Consider the following 26,611-nt stretch of genomic DNA (forward strand, 5'->3'; position numbering starts at 1 on the left):
ATATCCACTTTCAGTTCCCATTGCCTCAAACTGAAGCTGCTTTTTTATCTTTAAAAGGACTTGATACATTGGATTTTCATACCATATCTTCAATCATAATTGGCTCACAGAATTTCAGCAGAAAACTGTATTGCAGATGAAAAAAGTAAAAAAAGAACGAAAAGACCTGAGGGCATTAACACCATGTACTCTGCTGAGGAGTATTCAAGGAGCTTTACTTGTCGCATCTGTAGTTTTCTTTTTTGTAATTTTTTGTTGGGGCATTTTATACCTTTACTGTACCTGATTGCATAGAGGTGAAAGGAAATGAGGTGTGATACAAATAGAGAGGAAGAGAGAGACAGGGAGAATAGAATACAACAACGGTCAGGTCAGGTCAGGCACCTAAACACTTCAGTACTTTCAAAAAATATGTTAATATAGTATATTCCTAGCCAATTATCCTAGTATGAGCACGTCTATTTTAGTTCAACTTTTTCAAAAGTTCTACTTTCTCTACTACTTCAGTTTTACATTTTACTTTTAGCTTCAGTTTGGTTTTCTGAGCAAATGACCATGAGAAGTTTATGTTTTAGTGTTCCCGACCTTTATTTTGACATTTGTGCCTGTGCTACCACTCTTCCTGTACTCCACTAACTGCTGGGACCACAGCAGCTTTACAGTTTTGTTCAACATGAAATCAGGCAACATCGAAGAAGATGAAAGTCACAAATCTCCTTAAGTTTGCCTTGCAGTAGTAGAGTAGCAGAGTATCATGTTATTTTTATTAAATACCGATCTTCAAAATATTGTTCATGCTGTTTGTTGCTGTCCACTGCCTTTCCTTGCATCTAAATCTTAACATTATTCAATGTTGCTCTTTGGCATTTTTTTTAATAATACTTCCACTTTTAATGGTTAACTGTTAGATATCATGAAGAGTTTTGACTGAAAAATCTTCATGATCTGCTTCATGTACACAAATATTGGCTGACAAATACTTTTAAGACCCCTAATTGCAGCATATGATGTTGATTTTCAAGCCCTAGTGCTCTTGTTGACTATCTTTTGGCTACCTCTCTGTTACCTAATCTTTAAACATATATTTATAGACAGTGGAGACATGCTGTGAGATCTTTTGGTCTTTCAAACAGAATCCAGAAGGCCCTCTGCACTTGTTTTTGTCAGTTACTCTATGTAACATTCATCTAAATACATACACTGTATTGAATAGTACAGAAGAGTCACCACTCATATTATGCTGTGTGAGAAGAAAGAATGTCATGATATTGGTTTTCATGCTAAAGTCAAATGGAAAACAAAAATATGCAGAGAAAGTCTGTGTTCCGACTGGCACTGTTTAGATTCCATTAGCATAGATGCCACAGAAATAGGATGGGCAAAATATATAAAGAAAAGGTAGGATAAGGCCAGGCCAGAGTCCATGCATGGGTAACTCAGCCCCAGTGGGCTAACTCTGCTCTCAGTCTGGTTTCACCTTTGACATTTGGTCCTCTCTAATTGGAAGGACTGTGGTCAGACTCTGGGAGGAAGCAGAGGAGCCAAGTAAACTCAGCTGGGAAAGTACGCATACACAAATGAGCGAACGTGCTTTAATTCACTCTCATTCACCTAAGATGGCTCCTTTACTCTACTATGCCCGCATCCGTTTCCAGGAGTCAGTCTCCTACAAATTATATCCATATACCATTTCTGTCCATCAGCACAGTCTGGGCAAAGACAATGGCAGCCTTAAATGTAAAGAGTATACGTAAATATAGTATAGTGAAGAGGGTCTGGAGGTCAGAGTGGTGGGTGGACGAGTGAACACACAATCACAGTAATTGGTACTATAATAGCACTGTAGTGGTCAACAATGACATTTTTATTATCTAACAGTTTGTTGTGTCGTTAATCCAGCTAGCGTTAGGTTTCCTGACATGTAATGAGTAATGCAGAATATTTTTATATAATGATAATTATGAGGAAAGGTGGTTGATTTGGGGGGTCTATTGGGTACATTAATATTGCCAGGTAGTGTATCGATATTAAACTTCACTAGGATGGTTACCAATACTTTGTGTTTATAGTCAAGCAAAATCAAGCACTCCATATTCACAGGTAAACTTACCAATCACATGCTCTGACTCTATGACCCGTTAACTACAGGTGAGAGTACATAAACTACATTGGCAACTTACAAATGTTATGAAACTACATTTTCTATGTGGTTTTATTTTCTAAATATCTCTGAGAGGGCACACTACTTTCATGTAAAGAAAGTTATTTTAATGCAAAGGGAAAAAAAAGTTTAGTTTTATTTAAAGATTTTTACTTTTAATCAAGGTTTATATTTTGATTTATTAAGTACAGTGCAAATGGTAAATTGACTGCATTTACAGAGCTTTTATATAAAACACTTTACAATTTGCCTCTGCCTCTGCAATTTGGGGGTCAGGATGCTCAAAGACATTTCAGCACGTGGTCAGGAGGAGGCAGGGTTAGCTGTCATGGGGGTGGGGTCTGTTCCACCAGATGTTACTGTTTCTGAGGGGCAGGTGCGTTCACATCACATATTGCTGTTACTAAGCGCAAGGGTTTGTTTCAGTCAAAGGGGCAGGCCATATTGCTGCTGGAAGCAGAGCCTGATTCCATCACGTGTCCATCACATGTGGCTGCTGCTGGGGGCAGCGCCAGTTATCATTTCGTGGCCTCTGCCTGTTTCTGTCACTGGGGTCTGGCTTCACATTGGTGGGTGGGGCATATATATTGCTGTCACATCACATGTTAATGCTGCTAGAGGTGGGGCTTGTTCCATCACATGTTGCTGGGGGCAGGGCCACTTTTGTAATGGTGGTGCGGTCTGTCCCTCATGGGCAGGGTCTGTTGAAATCACTGATCACCAGTATGGATCACCATACTACTACTCCATTCTACTCCTCTCTCCTCTCCTCTCTGCATTGGCAGCATAAAACAGTCTGACATTATTTGTCTTTTTTATGTGCATAACATATTCATAATAGTTTGTTGATCATCAGACAATAAAAAGCAAAAAATACATACTCTATACTAAAGACCCTTATAATAATTTCTGCACTTATTTAGAGTATATCATTAGCCTTCCTTTAGTAAGACATTATTTCTGGTGTTTCTACAGCTTCTTATTCATATTCTAATTATGCAATCATATTGTTTACCTATCACCTTGTTGGATATCACTTTCTGCTGTCACTATAACGGAAATTTACCTGCAGGTATAGCTGTTTCAACTAATATAATATTAAGTACTTAATTCATAGTTCTGACGATGTTGCTTCTAATTGACAACTCCCTTTTAAATGAATGCACTTGTAGCCATATACATAAGCCCAGAATAAACAGAAACAGTTGAAAACCAGCTTCATGATACCGGTTATCCAGGATGGCCAATGTTAGGCTCAGTGAAGCCAGATAACCCCAAGAGAGCCAGACTAAGTTGAACTTGCTTCTCTGACATTATGTATTTATATTGTGTTCAGATCAGTCAAACCACAGCATGTAAAAGTACTTCACTGCTCAGATGCTGAATGCACCAGAATCATTTCTACTTGCAGCAACAGATTTTTAAAATACAATATTTTGTATGTATCAATAATTGGTGTCTGCATTTATTGATATTGTGATTGTACATTTATTATTTAATAATCCAGGTTATGACAAAAATACCTTATATGGATGAGATTTTCAGTCTCACATCTGACTGAATGGAAATGATGATAAACAATTAAAATGTGTTTATTGATTGATTTAAATAAAGTTATCAGACCAACAGTCAATGCAAATCCAGTATTTTTAAGTAGAAGGTGAATCAGAAAACAAATTAAAATCTAAAACCCAGGAGTAATAGGCCTACGCTTGAGTTAAATCTGGATCTCCATTTGTCTGTCCACTTCAGTACAAAACTGCAGTGATGCATTGATGCAGTTTCAAAGCAGTCAGATCAGCTACAGAGCCCAGTCACTGACTGATTTCTAATAAAGGGGTTTGTCAGTCTGGTAAAAGACTGGTCTGATGTATCCTTGCTCCTCAGAACAGAAATAAAAGATTTAGAACATCCTTCATGATGATGGACTGAACAATTTCCAGATCAAGTGAGGAGCAAGGAGCATGGAATGATCAAATAAGAAATTGGGATTTATCCGGATTAGAAGCACAAGTATGGTTTAGCCAAGCTAGCTGGCTCTAGGAATGGCAATGTACTGTAGGTTGGCCAATTAGTCTGACAGTCAGTGGATACACCCCTGAGAGTGCAGTCTCTGAACAACTTTTGAATTGATTGCTATGAAATTCCACTCCAAGTAAAACACACTTTATATTAAATTGGGAATTGGGATGCAAGAAATATACTGATGATCAGCTCACAATCCAAGTTGATGATCAAAATAGTTCCTTAGAGCTGTTGTGTTTTAAACAGCCAGGAGGAGACTTCACTGTAAACTTTAAGACATTATGATTATACTGTCTTTATGCCTAAATTAACATTGTAAAGGAATATACCCTAGCAATTCTCACTTCAGACGTTATAATGAACAGTCAATAATCAAAGGAATTATGCAAACTGTTCTCTAATAGTTAGGAAGTCACAGGTCAAAAAAAAGAGAGAGATTGGGAACAAGTCAATTTAGAAGACTACTTCTGGACTACTAGGCACTGATATAACGACGGAGCACGGGAAATGTCGCAGTTGAGTGTTTCCTTACTCCATTTTCTCCGCTTAAAATGAGACAAATTCCTGAATATCTCTCATGTCAACTTTGCAACTGTATGCTAAAACACTGGACGACGCCCATCACTCCATCACCCCACCAACCCCACTCCATTCTTACCACTCTGAGAGGAATGTGATGGGTTCGCCCCAGACACCAATTTACTGATGACTGTTTGTGTGCAAAGTTCTCACACTTCAACAACCACAGACCACTTCACGTATCTGCTCACATTTTGACAGTGAGTTTTTCAGAAAGAGAGAAGAAAGAAGCTAAAGAAAGGAAAGAGGCTGGAAAATAAAGAAGCTAATTGGAGCGACTGCCTGCCACCACTGGTTTCAATATAGATTCTCTAAATATTCAAGTGGGAAACCTCATTGCCATTGTTTAATTCATTCCCATGAAACAAAGGATGTTTCACAGGAAACAACAATGAGAAAGATTTTAATATCAGCATGTCCTGGACATAGCATGGAATGGCAAGAATCTGACCAAACACTGTGTACCAACTCAGTGCCCGTCAGTTTTCCATACTGGTAGGTACAGATACGATTCAGTACAGAGATGCAAAGTAGGAGAAAGTATTTCAGGCATTCAGGGTTTTAAAAGTAAAAGTCCTATTCATTTTATCATAGTCAATGTTAGATGACTAAGAGCTCTTCAAGGCTCAAATGGACATGAAAATGGTTGAATCATGAACAACCATTTTAGAAAATCTGGTTCTTTAAAGATCAAAGCATGTGGACCAAAAACCGAGGGGAAAAGGTCAACTGTCACCCTTGAAGAACCCTTTGGTAAAAATCATCCAATCATCAAGCTTAAATTTCCGTTGCATTACCATTAACATTCGGCAGTTTAAACCAGTTCACTTTCAGATTTCAGGTCAATTTTGTATAAATTCAACATCTACAGTAACAAGGCCTGCTCATATCAAATGGAATCTATATTCCAAAGAATCAACAGTCATTCAATAAAAGAAGCCTTTCAAATGGCAATTTACAGTGAAGAAAAAATACTTCCAAACCAAGCTCTTCCCACTTCGGAACTCCTTTGAGGTAGGATCCTGGCCCTAATCCAGAGTGGTTTACAAAGAGTGCCACTGTAGAATGAATTTCTGGATTAATTCCTTGGTCCGCAAAAAAGAGAATAAGAAGAGCAGCATAAGAATAAGAGAAGAGGTGCAGAATGTTTTGTTTTTATGACCTGTCAGAGATCAGATGGCCATCAGAGAGTATGTACAACCCAGTGAAGCTCTGGCCAAACAAACTCAACACAAATCAAACAGACTGGAACTAATGAGGCTAGGCATTACATAACAAATTCCTACTGTTGTCACATAAAAAGAACACATAAAAAAATGAACTCCTTCCTCACAGCTTTTTCCATGTTCAATGGTGTGAGCAGGTCATCTACTAACCAGAAGGTCGGTGGTTTGATCCCGAACTCCTCCAGTTCGCATGTCGAAGTGTCCTTGGTCAAGATACTGAACCCAAAATTTGCCTCTGATGTATCATCGGTGTGTGAATGTGTGTGTGTGTGTATGTATATAGAAAAGCACTGTTTGTATAGAAAAAGCACTGCATGAATGTGGCACTAGTGTAAAGCGCTTTGAGTGGTCAGTAAGACTAGAAAAGCTCTGTATAAGTGCTGTACATTTACATAGAGAGAAACAGCCTCACCTGCGCCATAGCAGACCTTAAGAAACACCCTGTGGTGGCTTGTGTTGGCCTGTCTTCATAGAAATATCTGTCTCTTCACAGCAGCCTAAACTCATGCAATCCAACCACACAAGAGAAGCCAATAACAGAGAGGAGAGGGAAGGGAGGAGGGCCAGAGGAAGGGAGGGTTGTCCAGCAACCCCAAGCTGTTAGGGAAGCTGTATTTGTAATTCTGGCTAGCACTTGAGGTACGTGGTGATGCATTACAGAAAGAACATAAGAACTAAGGAACTTTTCTCATACTGGAACCATCAGACAAGCATCTGTTGTTTCAATGAAACACCAGTGTTTTTGCACTGCGATTTGAATTCCCACTCTAGATAAAAAGTTGCCTTTATGTCCTGTTTATTCTTGAGTCCTAATAATCCCCAAACTTTGGTACTTTTTAATTCTGAACTTTACAAAAGGTTGCAGATTTTAGGATCCAAACTAGAAATATGACGTTATAACACTTTTGAAATATATAGCAGTATCATACCTCAGAATACTTGGAAGACAATAACTGCCTCCATAGAGATGGTACAATTTAACTACACTAGCTATCTTTAATCCCTAAGTATCAGGGCTGGATTGCAGTCTAAAACTGGGCCACTCAAAAGAACCACTTCAGCAGCCACAGGTGGAGACAACTTGCACAGTAAGTGTTTTACACTGATTGAGGTGAACTAAGACTGTTTTTAAAGAATACTGGAAAAGCTTCAGTGCTCTTGAATGTTGCTAGTGCCACAGGAGGTTCAGAATTTTTGGACTGCTGAAAGACACCTTTGCATCTTGCATCATAGATGTGGGGCTTGTCATTGCGATAAAATTTCTATAAGCTTGTTTTCACTACAGGAACTTCTCCAGAAGCTTTCCAGGACTTTTTGTGAAACTAAGGAACCTTACCTTTGTTTAAAGCGGAAAAGAATGGGTCTAAATTTTGTTCCTCAGCCACAGACCGTCACCCAAAAAGTCCCTGCACTGGGAGTCAATACGTTCCAACCTTTCAGGAACTATATGGATGGAGTTTGCAGTGCTGAACTCTGAATACCAGGGCTGGCCCTGGTAAACCTGAAATTCTTTGTCGTATAGATTCCACTAGATGTTGGAAACATTCCTTTGAGATTGTGGTCCATGTTGACACGACTGCATTACATCATTTCTGCAGATTTGTCAGCTGTACGTTCATGCTGCTGTTGTAGCCTTACAACAATACATAATTTACATAAATTAACATGGGTCGACAAAACATCGGACATTCACACAGGAGACCACTGTTCATTTTCCTACGTTAAACCAATAGTGAGCGTTGTCTCTATTATCCATGACCGTTCCACAAACTTAACCATGTGTTTATTATTGTAACCAATTATGACAAAGTCCATCTGACCTTATGAGGGCCCAACTGTGGATCGTATCTGAGGGTAGGGACAAACGACCTATATTGTTATCTAGATTGGTGGACTTATTATGGTATTCACACTAAGCCAAGCTGAGTATGGGACATCACAGCGACGTAAAAGGTGTTTACCTCAAAGAACTGTTGGAGGTTTGCTGGATCACAAAACCAACAGAGGGCATGCAACTCTTTATCAACAGCTTCATTCACCATTTCCCCCCTGCACTATTTGAAACTGATCTGCTGAGCAATTAGTGCTGATTATGTCGACTGTTTAAAGAACATGCAGCTGACAATGTTCTTCTAACTCAGTGACACTGCATTTTCTAAAGATTCTTCACGGCAATAGCCTCCCAGTCGTTCACCAGTGGAAAACTTTTAATGTGAAGCAGGAAATGTTTGGTTTAGATCAGCAGTAACTTCACAAGATAATAAAACCCATAAAGTGATCAGTAAACAGTGGGGCTGATAGATAAAAGTACAAATAGGAACACAGGAGTGACACTAAAACTCCAAAACACAGTAATTCAGTTACAAGTTAAAGAAGTACTGAGAGGTCAACAAAGATTTCTAAAAACAGAGCTTTCTCTCTAGCTTGCTCTCCAACACACATGTTGAGTTTAGCACAAGACACAGCTTTGGTTGAGGAGAGGAGACCATCTCAGGTTGGCCCTGGTCAGCCCTGCTACCAAGCAGGACCACAACAGCGTGGGTCAGTGTGGTTAAACCCAGCCTAAAATTGGCAACAACATGCCCATGTGGAAATGCTGTTATATAAGACTAGGGATCTTTTTTTTTTTTGATGTATCTATATGCAGGTAGCTTTTAGGACCCTGGATTGACCAGGGTCCCAAGGTATTCACCCCACTTACCCTTATAATGCTAACATGACTGTAAAAGCATCACCTTTTAGACCTTTGTCAAAAAGAAGTTAAAAAGAAGAATTTTTTATTGCCTCCTTACCTGTAGAGGAGCAGGCCGGCATCTGAGATTCTGACCAAAAGAAAAAAAGGGGAAAAAAAAGGATGAACACAACATTTTAGTCAGACATTTATAAGATCAATATTTTAAGGAATAATTGACTGATGTTTTGAATATCAAATGATGAAGTCTGTTTGGAGTCACAGAAGTTACAGTACATTCCAATATTCCATCCTTTCCATGTGAACTTTCATAGCAAATAAAAAGCATCAAAACATCCATAAAAACTTTACAAACCACTTCTGTAACCTATTCTATTTCTCTTCTGTTTACTCTGTCCACTTATGTCCTTAGTATGTTCTGCATTGTGTGTCAAAATGATATGTGTGTCAAAATATTACTGTAAAGACACAGCCTCTCTACATTTGTCTGTTTACACCTGTCATTCAGAACTATCCAACATCTTGCCATGAAACCAAACTGACTACAGCTGTTGCCCCACTGGAAGAAGCAAGGCACAAACTATTCAGAGCTACCTTTCAAGCCTACAGGGGTGCTTAATTTTCTAAAACACGTTTTTAGCTGGAGTAATCATTTAAATAAGTCACTTTTGCAACCTCTTGGTATCACAGCTGCTTTGAAAACATCTAGTGCCCTCATAAAAATGCCCATCTAATGGTCATCTTTAGCAGATGGAGTAGTTTGAGTAGACTAAGGTGGTTCAGTTGTCATCACCTGACCTCAGTATGGGACTTAGGTCAAAAGATAAACAGGAGGTTGTTTATTGGTATCTCAGTTCAAAGAAAGACTCTGGTGTCTAGTGACCTTTGATGTCTTCCTAGCAGATGGTGAGATGGTGATGAGTATGAGTGGTTTTGAAACAGACAACTGAAGTTGTCTGTTTCTGGTGTTCATTCAGTCTCTTGTCCAGAGTCCTCAAGTTTTCCTCTCAAGGGGTCCTGTCTATATGTTCTGACAGTCCAGCCATGTAATGGAGTCCCAAAAACCATACAAATCAGGATATAAAACCCATTTCTAAAGATGAGAGTGTTCCCAGGAGCACAGTGGCTTCAATAATTGTGAAATGGCATAAGTTTGGAACCACCAGGACTCTTCCTAGAGTTGGTCCTCCAGCCAAACTGAGTAATCAGGGAAGAAGAGCTATGGTTAGGGAGGTGACCAAGAACCCAACAGTCACTCTAAAAGAGCTTCAGAAGTCCTCTGCAGAGATACGAGAACCTGCAGAAAGGACGACCACCTCAGCAATACTACATCAATCAGGCCTTTATGGTAGCCACTTTAAGTAAAAGGCATATGTCAGCCCACTTGGAGTTTGCGAAATGGCATTTAAAGGACTTAGATCATGAGGAAAAGATTCTCTGGTACGATGAGACAAAAATTTAACTCTCTGGACAGAACTAAAAAGCACTACGTCTGGTGAACACATAGTACTGCTCATCACCTGGCTAATACAATCCTTACGGTAGAGTATGGTGGTGGCAGCATCATGCTATGGGGGTGTCTCTCAGCTGCAGGGAGACTTGTCAGAATTGAAGGAAGGATGAATGCAGCCAAATACACAGCAGGAAAACCTGCTCCAGAGTGCATGTGACCTGAGACTGGGGTAATGGTTCACCTTTCAACACAACAACGACCCAAAGCAAAACAGCCAAGAAAATGCTGGAGTCACTTCAGAACAAAGTCTCTGACTGTCCTGGAGTGGCCCAGACCTAAACCCAATAGAACATCTGTGAACCTGAAAATTACAGTTCACAGATGCTTCATATCCAATCTGATGGAGCTTGAGAGGGTCTACCAGGAAGAATGGGATTAACTGCCCATCTTGTACAGACTTGAGCCAAGAAGACTTGAAGCTGTAAATGCTGCCAAATTACTGAGACCTTTAATTCACTACTTCTACAAAGTGCTGAATTAAGTGTCTGAATACTTTTGTAAATCAGAGATTTAAGTTTTTGATTTTTAATAAAATTGCAGTTTTCATTTTGTTATTATGGGTTATTGAGTGTAGATTGATGGGCAAACATGGAAATTATATCCATTTATAATTAAATCTAAAACACAATAAAGAGTGCAAAAAGTGAAGGGGTCTGAGTACTTTCTGAAGCCACTGTACCAATGTCCTCCCTGGTCCTATGTAAGGCCAGTAGTCTCATCATCCACTCCTTGTACCCACTGGCTCCAAGTCCCTTCTATCCTCCTCCTCCCTGATAATTTACAGGAGGCTCCTCATCCCTGACCTTTGATGTTGTATATGGTGGTTAGAGTTCAAAATGAGTTATTGATCTATATAACTGGGTTTCCTGTACACTGTGGTTTTTATGATCCTGTCATGACATCTGAGCAAACTCTATTCACGGAGTAGGACCGTGACATATGCTTGAAAGCTCCAGAAGAAGCTAGTAAATGGACCTTGACATGAGAGATTTTTTTTTGTCAAATCAATAATAACCAGGTCGAGAATGAACTTTCACACTTAAAGGAGATGTGAACTGCACAAAACAGCAGTGACTAAATATAAGCAAAAGAGGTTCCTAATATTATGTACTGTGTGGATTTTGATCTAGAGAAAGATCTTTTGACTCAAAAAAAGAGTAAAAATAAAGTATTGCAGAGTTGATCTTGTTTATGAAGGTATTATTTTGATTTCTACTTACGCTACTAAAAACTTTAGGTCAACAGCCAAACTCGTGATGCAAGATTTACCTAAATAGAAAGCAAAAGCTTGAATCAACATTTAAATTAATTTATCCTTACTGAAATTCAAATATTAATTGGAGCACCACCTGCAAAATAAAGCTTAGAGTTTTAAATCTTAATTTAGAAAAAAATCATAAAATGTAATCATAGATTATCTTTAACTGGACTAAGATGTAGTGCTAATACAATATTTTTAGCCAAGCCAATGACATGGCTCTTGGGGTAACAACATCCGTCTGTCCACTATTTTGGTCCAGACTGAAAAGTCTCTGTTGGGTGGATTGCCATAAGATTTGGTCCATATATTCATGTTCCCTTTTTATCTAGCATCATCATTAGGTCCAATTTACAATTTTAGCCAGTGCTATGGTTTATGACTATGAGTTTTTTTGTTTGTTTTTCTTTTGCTCTTTTCCAGATTAAGAAAAATATCTCAAGTTAAAATCTTGGGTTCTACTGAATTGTGATGGCTATTTATCATAATTCTGGCATTACTGTATGTGAATGAAGCAATTAATCAAAAAAATTAGATTAATAAGTAAAATGTGATGGATGGACTACCTAAACCTGTGGACCACACTCAGACAATGGAAACAGGCAGGTTGCACAACCCTCTGAACTGTAACACTAAACATCAGTTAGCTGTCAGCTAAACCAACCAGCACAGTGACCTAAATTGGTGTTTTTATAATTTCTTGTCAAAAGTGTATTCTAGACTGTTCAAGAAATGGTTTACTATAGTTATGTTGTTTAAAAAAAAAAAAAAAATCTATCCTTCCGTCCATCCATTTTATGCTGTTTATCTAGATCTGGGTTGCTAGGGTACCTTGAATGGACCTATCCTTAGCTATGGGCACATGAGAAATCCTGGGGGATCCTGGGAGCTAATAGCTCCTGGCAGGGTCTCCTGGGTCAAACTTGTTATTCATGTGTCAGTGGTTTGCAAGTTAACTGAAGTGTAATTTGGAATTTGTAAATCATGATTCAGTTTAGTAACTATGAAACTAAATTCACAACTAAATTCACAACTGTAAAATTAACTTTCAATAATGTGACTCTATCCTAAACTCAGAGGTATTCTCGACACAAACTAGCTCATACGTGTCATCCAAACACAGCTAAAGGCAAAACTGTAGTTATGTGTGGGGCCACATTTAAAGGCGGGCAGTAAAGCTTGCCATCAGAGGTGCAAGATGTGATAATTAGAATGGGAATAAAAGCACACAATTTTGCACAATCTTTATTTGAAGTCATTCTTCATGTTGCATTAACGAAACGTAGTAGTAGTAGTTGTGTGAGGAATGAAAAAAGAGAGAAGAGGAAATCCTGTCTACTTTCTCACCTCCACATCACTGCATGAAGTGATCAGCAGAAATTTGATTTCAGAAAGTTACAAAAATTGTCACAGACAGCCCCCCTAAATCCAACATTGGATAAGTGTGTGGGAAGAACATTTTAGTCAATGTTTGACAATTCAACAAGCACTTCATTTGGAGCATGCTGACACCTTTATTTTTCTACAAGGTGAAAAAAAGGAAGAGACAAAAAATACCTCAATTTAAATCAAGAGCAAAAGCTTTTAGATTCCCACTGATTCCCATATCTGAAATATCAGTGAAGACAAGTGTACAGGCTGCATGTCTGCAGACGCTCATGAACTGAACCTTGGAATCCAACAGTGCGTAGAGGAGGTGGATCAGTCTGGCCGGATGTGAGCCACTATACCAATGTAGCTGCAGAGAGGAGCCTGGAGGCAGAATCAAGACATGACTTTGCTTGTCCCTACATTAAGCACTGCAAACACAAGAACATGTGCCAGGTCCATGGACATTTTTCAGCTTGATGATCAATCCCTTTCCTGACACACCTTTTTCTTATTAAGATCGATAATGGTTTTGTCAAGTCAATGTGCATTGAGTCATGACAGACATTCATGATGCACTACAGTGTTCATGACAGATTCTTAAATACACCCTGCAACAGGCTAGTTCAGGTCAGGACCTCTTGCCTCTACCTCTGAATTTACAACTTATCTCCTCAAATTATGCATAAAACTATTTTGCATTAGCACATATATCAAATTTATAAGTGTAGTGTATATCTGCAAAATGTACCACCACCTGTAATCTGGTTCTCTCTTTTAGCATATCAGACAGACCTGCACTGCCATTTCTGTATTTGCATTTGATAACTAAAATACAGTTAAGGCATGTCAAAGGTCCGGCACCTAAAACATCAAAATGCCAATGCTACTGGTGCTGAAGGATGAAATTATGAAAATGGGTACACACCAGTGGAACCACCGCTATACATCCTTCCTTGACATTATTTTACACTGGGTTTGCCTAAACATCTCTTCCTCCTGCTTAGCCACTGAAGGTAACCATTGAATGTATGTAAAAGAATGTATGAGGAACTCCCTGAAAAAGAGATGAGTTGGGAGCACAAGATAATAATTTGTGCATACCAGTTACTATCTTGTGCAAATAAAATTAAAAATGACCTTACAGGACTTAGGGGCACCTACTTAGTTCTGGGATGTTTGAGTGTTTTTTTCCCTTTGGCATATGCCGGGTGGGAACGTCTAAATAGTTTGAATATTTCTAGTATTTCGAATTTACAGGTATTGGGTCTTGTGCACCTTTCATGCCACAAGAGTGCAGGACACACTAACATGTTATGCCGGTATTGAGTGTCAGTAAAACAAAACGCATAATTATCCTCCCAAAATATTAAGCAGCAGGCTACATAAAGCTAATACCGTACGAAATTAAGAACTGTTTTTACTTAACTTACTGTGATAATTGTGTTTATGCTACCAACTTGTATATACAGTATGTTGTTGATAAATCAACATGCAAAACAATTATTAATACTAACAGGCACTGAAAGCTATGTAACTGCAGCAGTGAGTCTCAGTAGGAATCAGGATTAATATCCACCGGCTAACAAGCTAACAAGCACTGAGTCTACTATCTGACTCTGGTAAGTGAACGAATCCGGCGAGCACCAAAGCTCCCAAGCAGTCTCTTTGGCACTGTTCGGCATTCCTTGACGTATGGGCTATAGTTTGGCATGTACTGGAAGTGTCAAGTGCAGCGAGCATTTACAAGAGCTGGTGTCAGCATCAGCCAAGTCAAGTTTGTACCGTTTGTAGTACTGAACGGTGTCAACAGCAGCAACTGCATACATCTACGTTAAGCCCCGACGGGAAAATGTGTCCATCGGTCACCACCTGCACTGCTTAAAGCAGCTAAACTTTGTCACACAGTAATAAAGTGAGTTTGAACGTTATTTAGGGTTGTGATTTTTTCATTTATATGGCTGGCAGCTAGTTTGGTAACATTTAAAGTAGGTGGGAGAAGGAGAGAGCTGTTGTCAGTGTCTGACTTAAAGTGTGGGCATTTGGCTATTTCCTGGAGACAGTACTACCAGTATAAACTCAATTTGTATCAAACTCGCAAAAATACAGGTTGAAAATACTCGGTTGTTCATTTTTGGCCAGCACTACTCATACTTCAGAACATGAAAAACAGGCCTTGTAAAAAGTATTTTTGGATCCCTTGGACTCCCCTTGAAGTGCTTAATTTAATTTCTCTTTTACAGTTTGTGATCACAATGGTTGTATTCTCCCTTGCTAGCACTTTTTCCAATTTGCTTGGAATATTCTTCTTTGAGATTTAGTTTTTGACACAAAAATGACTAGCAATCTAAAGGACCATACAGCTATACAGCTACAGATGCAGCTGTATAAAATCCTCTTTAGAATGGCTGCACCAGTGATGATTAGGTACACTGCAGTAAAAGGGATGAATACTTATGCAATCAATTATTTTGTGTTTTATATTTGAGCGACGTAGCCAACAGACACATTGTAAATGTACGAAGTTCAACACACTCTTGTAAGGTAGTCACATTACTGGTCTGATTTGGCATCAAAAAAAACGGTTTGTCATGATGCAGCTCACCTGCTCTAAACAGGTTTCTCCACTGAAAAGACCAAAAGTCAGCTAATGATCAATGCGTAAACATAACTGTTCCATCGGAAATCCCCGCTCCATACTCGTCTGTGCTTGGTCAGCTATTCGAAACATTTGAAAAAAGATTTTAGCAACTAATCTTTCCAAGGCTCTGATATGTAAGGATCAGTATTCTCTCAGTGTTCATGGAACTAGACTGACGATTTTTGCATTGTGGGTGGACTACTGTGGCATGCAAAGTACCTTCAGATTTTAAGTAAATTTGCTTTACATTGTTCTAAAACATACCACAAATAAATAATAATGCTTTGCAAAAAAACTTTAAACACACCTCAATTGATGACTTTTGTGTTTCTATTCTGTTCAATCAGGCATGATGCATTACCTTTCTTTTGCACAGTCAGCTTGACATTTTCCTGTTTATTTGTCTGTTTTCTCTAATATCATAGAGGGCAGACCAAGTACATTTACAATTTTATCTTCAAATGTTCACCCCAATCAACTTATAGGCTTTTTCTTCAAGATGATTTTTCAAGTTTTAGTAACACCTGCTAAAGCAGCAAAAAAAAATTTCTGGATATAAAACAGCAGTGGACAATATGGACAATATCCTCGATCACAGTATGCATAATTTTATACAGCCTTATTGATATCTGACAGTAAATTTTCTGTAAAAATCAATCAATAAACGGTTAATGTATCAAATAACTACATGGAAAGGTTTGACAAATCCAAGTACTTAAACACATTGCTACACAAATCATATAAAAATCCAATATTGCCGTGAATCAGTCATGTTCAATGATTTAATCTAAACAGAGATATTAAAAGGGGCTATATATAGGTTTTCTCTGCCGCCAAATGTAGTTTCTTGCTGGGAGCAGGTGGTGGTGATGGTCGCTTCACCCAAGAGCTTCAGCCATCGTTGCATTTCTATAAGTATACGTCAGAATACACCCTCTGAGCAGCGCTACTTCCTCATTCTCTCATGTTGGACTGAGGGCAGACTGGATGCGACATTGACTTGCTATCCATTTGTGACAAAATGGCATAGCTGGTTAGGATGCTAACTTCAGTGGAAGAAAAGAAGTGATAGAAATAGAAGCAAAATAAGAGCAAACATTGGCATGGCTTTCCACCGCTGGTGACAGCTCTTGGCAAGTAAAGGAATAAAATTTGATCCTGAACTCACAACGTGTCTTCTAGACTGGTAAGTAATCAGCTGTTAATGCTAACATTGCCTCTGTAGCAAAAGCAAAAACTTACATACAGCCCCTTTAAGGTGACAGATACGACAGTATCAATGATGCGACAAATCTCTGAAAGCAGACAAATCTATATTGTTTCATTATTACATCGCCTAACCCTACTGTAAATTTAGCCTGTATCATAACATGATGCTAATAAAGTATGCTTGTATGATATTAAAATTCATTTTAGGAATTACCAACAGTATAGTAGACATTTCTTAGGACATTCGTTATTTAATTAGTTTAATTTAAGTTAGTTAATGTTATTTTATTTATTTTATTTTGATTTGCATTTCTGCCAGTATACTCCTGTTACGAGTGGACGAGTGAATAAGGGGCATTTATCTATGCTATATTTATATTACTGCATAACTAATTCAATTAAATAAATGGACGAATGGATGGATCAGTATTTATATTGGTAATTGAAAGTCACAAAGATAACAACAAAATGTGATACCAGCTATCACAGAAGATGTCATAGCCTATGGTAATGTTTCACACCAATCCATTTCCTTCATAACTAATAATTCAATGCTACAAATATTTAATACTACAAATAATATTTCAAACATCAATCACTGATTTACAATACACTATAGGTATCTATAGGTCTCTTGGAACCCTGATTTACATCTCACTCATCGTTCTCACTTGTCTGACTGTGAAGCCAGTAGGTCAAATTGAGCCCATCACTTCCGTAAGTGTCCCGCAGCACTTCCAATATAGCAAATTCATTTTGTAGCATTTTCGTACAGCAATGATGCACTATGTGTTTGATATAATTGATCAGGCAAGGTTCAGGCAATGTTCCCCTCAACAAGTGTAATGTGGCAAGTGATTCAACAGCAGGTCAGTTTGCTGTCTTTAAAAGGTATTTTATCATTTCATAACTGTTATTAAATGATGCACAGTAAACTCATTATTGTGAAACTGAAACTTTGGTACAATTGAGAGAATTTATTGAGTCTATGCATATTTTATCTTGAGCAAGGTACAACATACTTCATTTGGAGCAAACTCATAGATTCTACCATTATTCTATTATTATTTTTTTAAACTATAATACAGAGTGTTATGCTGTATGGAATCTGAATGTGGTATAGTTGTCTCTCTGTTCAGCTAGCTAAACTGCTACGTATCTGTGCAAAGATTGTGGATCAAACACTTGCGTTAGGTTTTCAAACTGTGTAAGGATGTTGTCTCTAACTGGTAATATTACATCAGACCCCTCACATTTAATTTGTAGATCATCAGCTTTTGCCACCAAAGAGAAGATTTAGAGTCCCACATGTTAGACTGAACAGATTAAAGAGCTCTTGTTCCTCATTCTGCCAAAAGGTTAAATCAGAGTTTGGGTTCTCAGTAGGCCTTAGTGTACCTGTGTAAATCTAACGTTGAATACCCAAACGTAACAAGACTAGTTCAAAACCTAGAATATGACTGGCCCACCTGTTACGGTCTACTGGGCTTCATCAGAGCATGATTATCCTGAAGCTCTGTGTGTGTTCTACCTTTTTACCTTTGGGTATACATTTTTGAAATTATATGACTTTGATTAGCACCACAAACAAATATACTGGGATCCTTTCCAAGATCTAACTGCTATGTTCCTGTGTAGACTCAACACTGACTATAGTGAGCCACTGCTAGCACTGTAGTTACTTACTTATTTGTAATGTCTGATATAATATACTGCAAGTCTGTAGTATTTGTTTTGTTGTTTGGTTATTCGTTGTGTTTTTTGTGATGTGTGGGAAACAGTTTATGCCTTCGGAGACAGGACAAATTTCAGAAATCAAATAAATGTTCTTTGGCAAGATAATTTATTAATGTGTTTGTACCAATAGTCCAAAGCTGAACTGAAGACACCACTGAATGTTGGATGGGCAATATGTTGTCGTTTCAGTAGTTTTTAATTACAATTTGCTTTAAATAACTAATTTGGACAGCAGATTGTTATTGTCATAGGACAATAACACAGTAAGATACCATACCACTGACATCCCCAATATTGATTTACTGTCCAGCCATTTCAAGCTATAGATATTATAGATATATGTGTCTAATTCAAAAAAATCACAAATAACTTTGTAGTTTTAAAAAGTCTAGTAGAAAGGTAAGAAAGTAAAAGGAAAACATGGTGACACAAATCGGTCACACAATTTAGTCACCTCGGCAGGAACAATGTGTTAATAGTCATTTAGTGACCATTATGAGCCCATTTTAAATTCGACAACTACTTCACAGGTAGTAGCCTACTTCCTTCCATCCAAGTGTCAAACTTTTACAGTTTAATTTCCTACATTCAGTAGGTAGTGGTATCAAGCTGCATCGGGACTATTACTATAGTATTTCATTTGATTATAATGCAAAACGTTGTTTATATATGCCAAATTCGGAGTTATATCCTAGAAAAGGTCTTGTATAAAGTAAACGCTCCTACCGATCATTAGGATTACAGATTCGTGCTTGGATTTTGCCTTCACCTTGTCTCGAAACTACTTAAAATTTCACAGCCAGACATTTGAGGAAAGAATCTCACCTTGTACCATCTGAACAGAGCCCAGCAGAGCAGGTAGGCTCCCAGGCTGAATTTGGCGGTCCTGTATCTCTCCGGTATATAGGTAAGACACATAAGGAGCACCGACCGTCCTCCGTTGCTCGGCTCCTCTCTGCAGGCCAACCCGCCATTCTCTGCGGCTAAGTCTCTAGTATCCGAGCTATCCATTATCGTTCCCCACTACTGTAAGGTTGTATGTGGCGCCGAGAAAGTTCACAACTCACGTAGAACTACCTCGGAATTGTGTTAGAGAACCTCCTGGCAACTTGAAGGTCTCCCATACTGATAGCTCCCTTACCAACTTTTCTTTCCCAGACACTGCACGCTGATGACGTCAGTTGCGAATCGCATCACGCCAATCGCCAAGATTTATCCAAGATTTAATTGACCCACGATTTTGAGCCCAGAACACTTCCAGTGTAAAAGAATTGCCTTTTTACAAATTAAAAGTCCCAGGAATCTCCCTTCAAATCCATCTGCTGCTTGTGCATTCATCGCCGGTATATAGTCGCCAATACACAATATCAGGGCTGTCTTACAGCGCCCCATGGTGGCAGAATCGTTTGACACATTCACATACATGAAATCTCCCTTATTTTTCCATATGAGCAAACTACACTCAGTTGGCAGATTTTTTTTTAATCTGTTTCAGAGAGGTGTTGATCCAACCGTGTCATCAATTTGGAAGATGTAGCTTGTGGTACTGTTGAAATGTGCTGCGTTATGCTGACAGGTGTCTCTATTATTTTGTCCATCCCATGTCTATCAATAGGGGTAGGCCAAATAACAGCAACACTTCTCAGTATAATGCAATACAGTTGCACAGTCACACAAACTGACAAATGGCACACAATGTGACTCAATGAACAATATGAATTGAGAATATTACTGAACAGTGCAGTTTTGTTATCCACACCTGAATTTTAAACTTTCATTTAATTGTAAAGTTAATTTCAAAGTGAATTTCATCAAAGTAAGTATTACTCAATCCTGCTTCCTAAAACTAAAAAATGCTGACTTAACTAGATCAATAGTTCCTCCATATATTTTTGAACAAACTCTCTATACCTTCACCTCAACCTATGCAACTCCGCATTTGAATGTCTGAATGTTTAAGCAACTGCACATCTGCAGCTGATATATACTGTTTGAGAATTCACTTTAAGACCCTTTTTAATCATTCATAGAGCCCCTCGTGGTTTCTCTCCCACATACAATTAGGATTAACGCCACATTCTGCACCAATACTGCTGATGAATGTTGTGGGACAAAAAACTCTAAATTCATTCTCCACTTACTAGCTTTTTCCAGAGCTTTCAACAGCATCTCACTGTTTTCATCAGCGAACCCTGTCTTTACCTAGCAGAGATCTTAATGTGTTGAATTGTTTCTGTTAAGCACGGACTCATTGTTACATGAAGACTCTGGTTAGATGTTCTGAAATCAGTGTCAGTGTTGTCCATGAGCCAGTGCCAGATGTCATGTGGGACAGAAGTTGTTGTCAGAGTAATCTGTTCAAAATGTCCCATGTACAAGTTAGCAACAAGTGGGTAGATGGCTCATAATTCAAAACTGGTCAGCTACAAAAAAATAACTATTTCCATTACTCGGCGAGACCATTAAAAGGTTTTAGGTATTATTCAAAAGATGACTTTTCATTTGTATTGTAACAACACTGTTATAACATGATTGTGCAAAGTGGTGTCAGATGTTGCAGTGTGTTGTTTCATCTACTTTAGTGTCATTATGTGTTTTTGTGGTGTATCAGTATGGTATTTTCAACAGATGCATGTGAGACAGACAACTGAAACATGTAGCTGGCAGTGACATACAGAATGTGAACTACTTTTCAATTTAAATGGTTTCCTTCCAAATACGGTGAGCTCACCGATGATTAAATAAGAGGAGCAATTCAAAAAGGAGAAAATTTAACCCTGAAAGTAGTAGTAGTAGTAGTATAATGCAGAACAACCAATGATAGATTTTTATTTATCTTGAGTGACTCTACAACAGGTCACTGTCAAATATCTGAAAAATGCTTATAATAAACCTAACATTGCCTATAAATAATCTTCCCACAATACAAAATTATTATAAAGTTGTACTTTATCAATGCAAGCAGGGATAAGGCAAATGAAGAGACACACACTTTAGTTGATTTCAACTTTGTGCAGATCCTGTGCAGTGACGTACACCACCTGAAACCACACAGAGTTACACATCATTAAATTATGATCATCCTGACCAAGGGCTGAATGCAGCAATGCTTAAACAAAGAAGAACTTTTATCACACAGCTCATTTTCAAGTACACACTGTATACATTAGCTCATTTAAATTGGTAAAAATAGATGAAGTTATAATTTGGTTGCATTTTTCAATTGTTTTTTTATTGTTTTTCCCACACTGTCAGAGGAAAGGACTCTATTCATTAAAACCACATCGTGGCTAAAGCTCTTAATTTACATTTTAAGTTCACATTTATACATTTCTCAAACCCTTTGGGCCAAATCGATGAACAAACAATGTACAATCCAGCTTACAGTAGATCAAGAGGAAGCCATTGAGAATGGGTGCCACAATGCTCAGTGCATAGCAAATATGAAGTTTTGTTGATCTGTTTGTTTTTAATTTATATTAATAAGAGCGAGGAAGAGAGAGATTGAAAAAGGAGAAAAAAGTTGTATATTTCCTTATTGCTCTCCAGTCTACTCCACTCCACACCTTGACAACTGGAGTCCACAATGAATAGTGTCCAGTTGGATTGTATCAGTGTATAAGGATCACAGAAACAAAGAGCGCACTGGATTGAGTTATGCACATCATTGCGAATTTACCAGGAGCTGCACTGCTGCTGCAAGCCAGAATACTCCAAGAGCACCACACCAGACAGTCAAAAACCCCCATGCCTGCAATGTCCATTTCAGCTTTGGAACACAATTGTGGACGAGAGGGTGAAAAACTAAAACCTTCTATCTATATGTACGACAGAACCTGTTTTGCAGGACCCTGAAGTTCAATGCAGTATACAGGTGAAACAGTCACCATTGTGCTGTTCAGTGCTGGCTCTTATTTGTATTCAGAGCTGGCAAAGTATAACGTAGCATTCGTTGAGATAACTAAGTAAAGTTTACCAAAGCTTAAGATGACTTATGTGCAGTATGTGTCACTATACGCTCCATTGTACACACATAGAAACATTATTTATGGCATTCAGCAGTAGCATCATTGTAGCTGCGGCCAAAACACCTTCCACTACCTCACTTCTGGCAATTCCACAGTGGGTCAGAAGATGATAAAGAGCCAGTACCCTTTCATCCACCCCGAGAAGTAAAACAAAAGAGCAGAGAGGTATGTTAAACAATTGTGATTGAGCTAAATAGCCAAGTAAATGTTACATGATACTGTATTAAATATTCATTTGATTCAGAGCAAATCAATTTTTAATAAAATGCTCATTTTTATGTACCCTGCGCAATCTTGTTTGTAATAATAATGTTATAGTACTATGGTCTATTTCCCAGATCATTTGCAAATAAAGGATTCCTCTTGTATTTATACAGAAAATGTTGGAATGAATCATTGTTTTGTTAGTCTCAATTATCTCATCTTCTTATTTAAATAGACCTTCTCATGTCCACATTCACCTGGTGAAAATTCTTCTGGTGAGGGTTACCTGCCACAGCTGACTAGCACATCAGAGGGGGAGAATGGGCATGACTGGTGCAAAAAAAGTCCACAGTGCACCTGTAGCAGAAACATTCTAAGTCAGTCATGTGGACTGTGCAGTATATATATATATATATATATATTTTTTTTTTTTTTTTACTGAACTTTGTGATTGTCTGCATTATTGAAGAATGTATACAATCTGATTTGCTTTTAATTTCCTTGAATAACAATACAACCAGAAGTGTCAAGGAAAAATAAAATTCAACAAATCTTGCAAATCAACAGCATCCAAAAAAAGGCGTTCAAGGGGGTGGTTCTGGGGTGCCAGTACTCTCTGCTGAACCTACTGGAAACGCTGTCGGCTAAATCAGCATAACATTGATGAGAGCACGAGGCCATTTGACAACGCCAATGACATGTTTTGCCCAGCCATCGCCACCTTTTCAACCACAAAGCAAATATATCCTCAACAAGGGATATGGACCATCAGGGAAACTGCAGAGGACAGGCCCTCTCTTCCTCCATCCCCCGTCACCTTCTCAACATTGGAGCAAGTATAGTGCTTAAACCTTCCATCACCACAGAGGGTACGAAATATGGGAGGTGGCACTTTGGATTATAATATCTAACATCATGTCCTTTGTATATGAACAGTTGTCATATATGCTAAAAAAGTATGCTTCCAATTATTAATGCCCGAAGCACACAACTCTCTCAGCACAACTATGCATATCATTTTAATTTAGTAAGAAATGCACAAATTAAAACTGGCCAGGTAATAATAACTTAGAACTTTATGTTGGGTTATTAGGTATTATATTTATTATTATATTGGGTTATTAGTCCCCGTTGTGATGATATTGGGCAGGTGATGAGTGGTGCCTGGTTTCCTCCAGACATGACGCTTAAAATTGAGGCCAAACAGTTCAATCTTGGTTTCATCAGACCGGTGAATCTTGTTCCTTACAGTCTGAGAGTATTTTAGATCCTGTTTTGCAAACTCCAAGTAGGGCTTCATTTGTCTTTCACTGAGGAGAGGCTTCCATCTGGCCACTCAGCCAGAAAGCCCAGATTGGTGGAGCACTGCAGTGATGGCTGTCCTTCTGGAAGTTTCTCCTTTCTCCACACAGGATCTCTAGAGCTCAGCCAAAGTGACCATATGGGTTCTTGGTTACCTCTCTTACCAATGCTCTTCTCCATCGATTGCTCTGTTTGGCCTGGCAGCCAGCTCTAGGAAGAGTCCTGGTTGTTCCAAACTTCTCCCATTTAAGAATTATGGAGGCCACTGTGCTCTGGGGAACCTCCGAAGCAACATACATTTTTTGTACCCTTACCCAAATCTGTGACTAGACACAATCCTGTCTCTGAACTCTGCAGGCAGTTCCTTTGACCCTTGGCTTGGTTTTTGCTCTGATACGCATTGTCAGCTTTGAGACCTTATATAGACAGGTGTGTGCCTTTCCAAATCATGTCCAATCAATTGAATTTACCACAAGTGGACTCTGATCAAGGTGCAGAAACATCTCAAAGGTGATCAAGAGAAATGGGAGGCTCCTGACCCACATTTCAAGTTCCTACAGGACAATGACCTTAAGCAAACAGCCAAGACAATGCAGACTTCAACCCAATCAAACATCTCTGGAAAGACCTGAAAATGGCTGTCCACCGATGGTTCCCATTGAACCTGACAGAACTTGAGAGGATTTGAAGAGCAAAATGGCAGAAAATCCCCAAATCCAGGTGGCCAAAGCTCACATCATACCCAGAAAGATTAACAGAATTTCCAAAATTCTATTTTTGCTTTATTATTATGGGGTATTCAGTGTCAAATGATGAAGGAAAAAAATAATTTAAACAATTTTAGCATAAGGCAGCAACATAACAATATGTGAAAAAAGTGAAGGGGTCTGAATACTTTCTGAATGCAGCTGAAATTATCTCATAGACAAAATGAATTATGAAACAAGCTCACACTCACCTGATCATGGCAGGGGTCAGGGAAGTCACAGATGCCCTGTGGGAAGACAGAACGTATCAGCATTTTCACCTCTTCGGGGTAAACATAGGTGGGCTGACAGAGAATCCCCTCCTTTACACCGACTTTGTGAAACATCTGGAATAAAAGTGAGGGGAAGATAAAGAAAAAAAAGGGAAACGCTGAAACAATATTTCATGATTCCTTGTTGCTATGAATATGCAAGACTAATCCTTTAGAATTCACAGTCAGCAGTGGTCATTTATCAGTGCATTTATTTTTTCTATCCATCCATACATTCATTTTCTGCTCCTTCTGAGGGACCATGAGGCATTCAAGGCCAGATGGAGTATATACTGTATAATATATAATATATCGCAGACAGGATATATACAATATATATACAGCAATCAATCTATCATTTTAAGTCTAGAGTAGGAGAGTGAATGAAAAGTCCTTGCCACCAGCAACAAGTCCTCCAAACTTAACACTGAAATAAGTCATTTGTTGCCATCCAAAATGACCCATATGGTCTAGTATAGCATTTTGAAACTTGTCTGAATATTGCTATATAAATACATTTTTATTATTATAAAGTTTGCATTATTATGATGATGATGCTGATGATGATGATGATGATGATTATTATTATTAATATTATTATTATTAAATTAGCCTCAATTTCAAAAAGATATATGGTTAAAACTTGTATAGGACATAAGAAATGAATGGTTGTAACCCCTTGATTTTATTACATGAATACCAACCAGTTTCCTCTGCAAAAGCCTGTAGACCTTCTTCCGACGGGCATGGTCATTCCTGAGGCATTTGGCAGCGTGGATTAGTGATGCTATCCACACAGGAAGTCTGCAGAAAGGGGAAGATTTAGACATCTGAAGTGTATTCAGGTGGTTCTTTTCTGAGCTATTTATGATGGCTTAATTTATCACTTCACCATCTGATAATGACTGACTGCAGTCAATCATTGACTCTATATATACATATATACATTAAATAATGTTTAATGTATATACAACATGGACCATGGTTGGTTGGATACTTGGCCAGTAATACAAACTGAGATAAGCCCTTCTGTTTTTAGTTGCTGTGATTTTAAATCTCTCTGTTTAAAGACAGCAACAATTACCTTGTCCAAAGCAACAGAATGTTTAAATGAACTAACATTTGGCTTATTTGACCCAACAACAGCGCCATTTGAACCGTGATGTTTGAACGCAGTGTGACACAAAGTTGAACCTTCTTCATTCTCTGCAATACACAGAGGTTCTGTTTTTCAACGTGCTGTAGCCAGCAGTGTATGAAGCACATCCAAACTCCCTTTTGGTTTATTTTTTGTTTTTTATGCGGATTCCCACATACCAGCAGCTTCTTAGCAGATATCAACTCTCCATAAAAAGGCAACAAATTGATCACATTCACTCCCTGGATTGGCACATCCTGGCTACTGTACCTTGACTACTTTTCTTGTCTGTATGGAGTGTTCAGTGTGCACTATGACCATCAGTTAATGCACCTCAAATGATGTGATGTGTGTTGCACTAGAAGGACAGAGTTTAAACTGAACTGCAGCAGAGACAAGTGAATAAGGAAGAAATGTGCTAGGAAAGAGACAGGTTCAGGCCAGATAAAAGAAGAAATCGTGCACTTGAACATAGTGCAGTTGAACAGAATCACTCAGTCTGTGTCTAGTTA

General features: G+C 38.4%; 1 protein-coding gene across 1 annotated transcript in view; it reads right to left on the reverse strand.

The window, feature by feature from the left end:
* The window catches only part of LOC120790182, an 86,642-nt gene extending 67,076 nt beyond the window's left edge, over positions 1-19,566 (reverse strand). The window contains exons 1-2 of the mRNA XM_040127531.1: positions 19,235-19,566; positions 8,784-8,813 (exon numbers count right to left, since the gene is read on the reverse strand). Of these exons, the coding sequence (XP_039983465.1) occupies positions 8,784-8,813; positions 19,235-19,420 (216 nt within the window). The 5' untranslated portion in view covers positions 19,421-19,566. The remainder of the gene's footprint in view (positions 1-8,783; positions 8,814-19,234) is intronic.
* Between the last annotated feature and the right edge of the window lie 7,045 nt (positions 19,567-26,611).

This window comes from Xiphias gladius, chromosome 5 (assembly GCF_016859285.1).
Source record: "Xiphias gladius isolate SHS-SW01 ecotype Sanya breed wild chromosome 5, ASM1685928v1, whole genome shotgun sequence".
Taxonomy (NCBI): Eukaryota; Metazoa; Chordata; class Actinopteri; order Istiophoriformes; family Xiphiidae; genus Xiphias; species Xiphias gladius.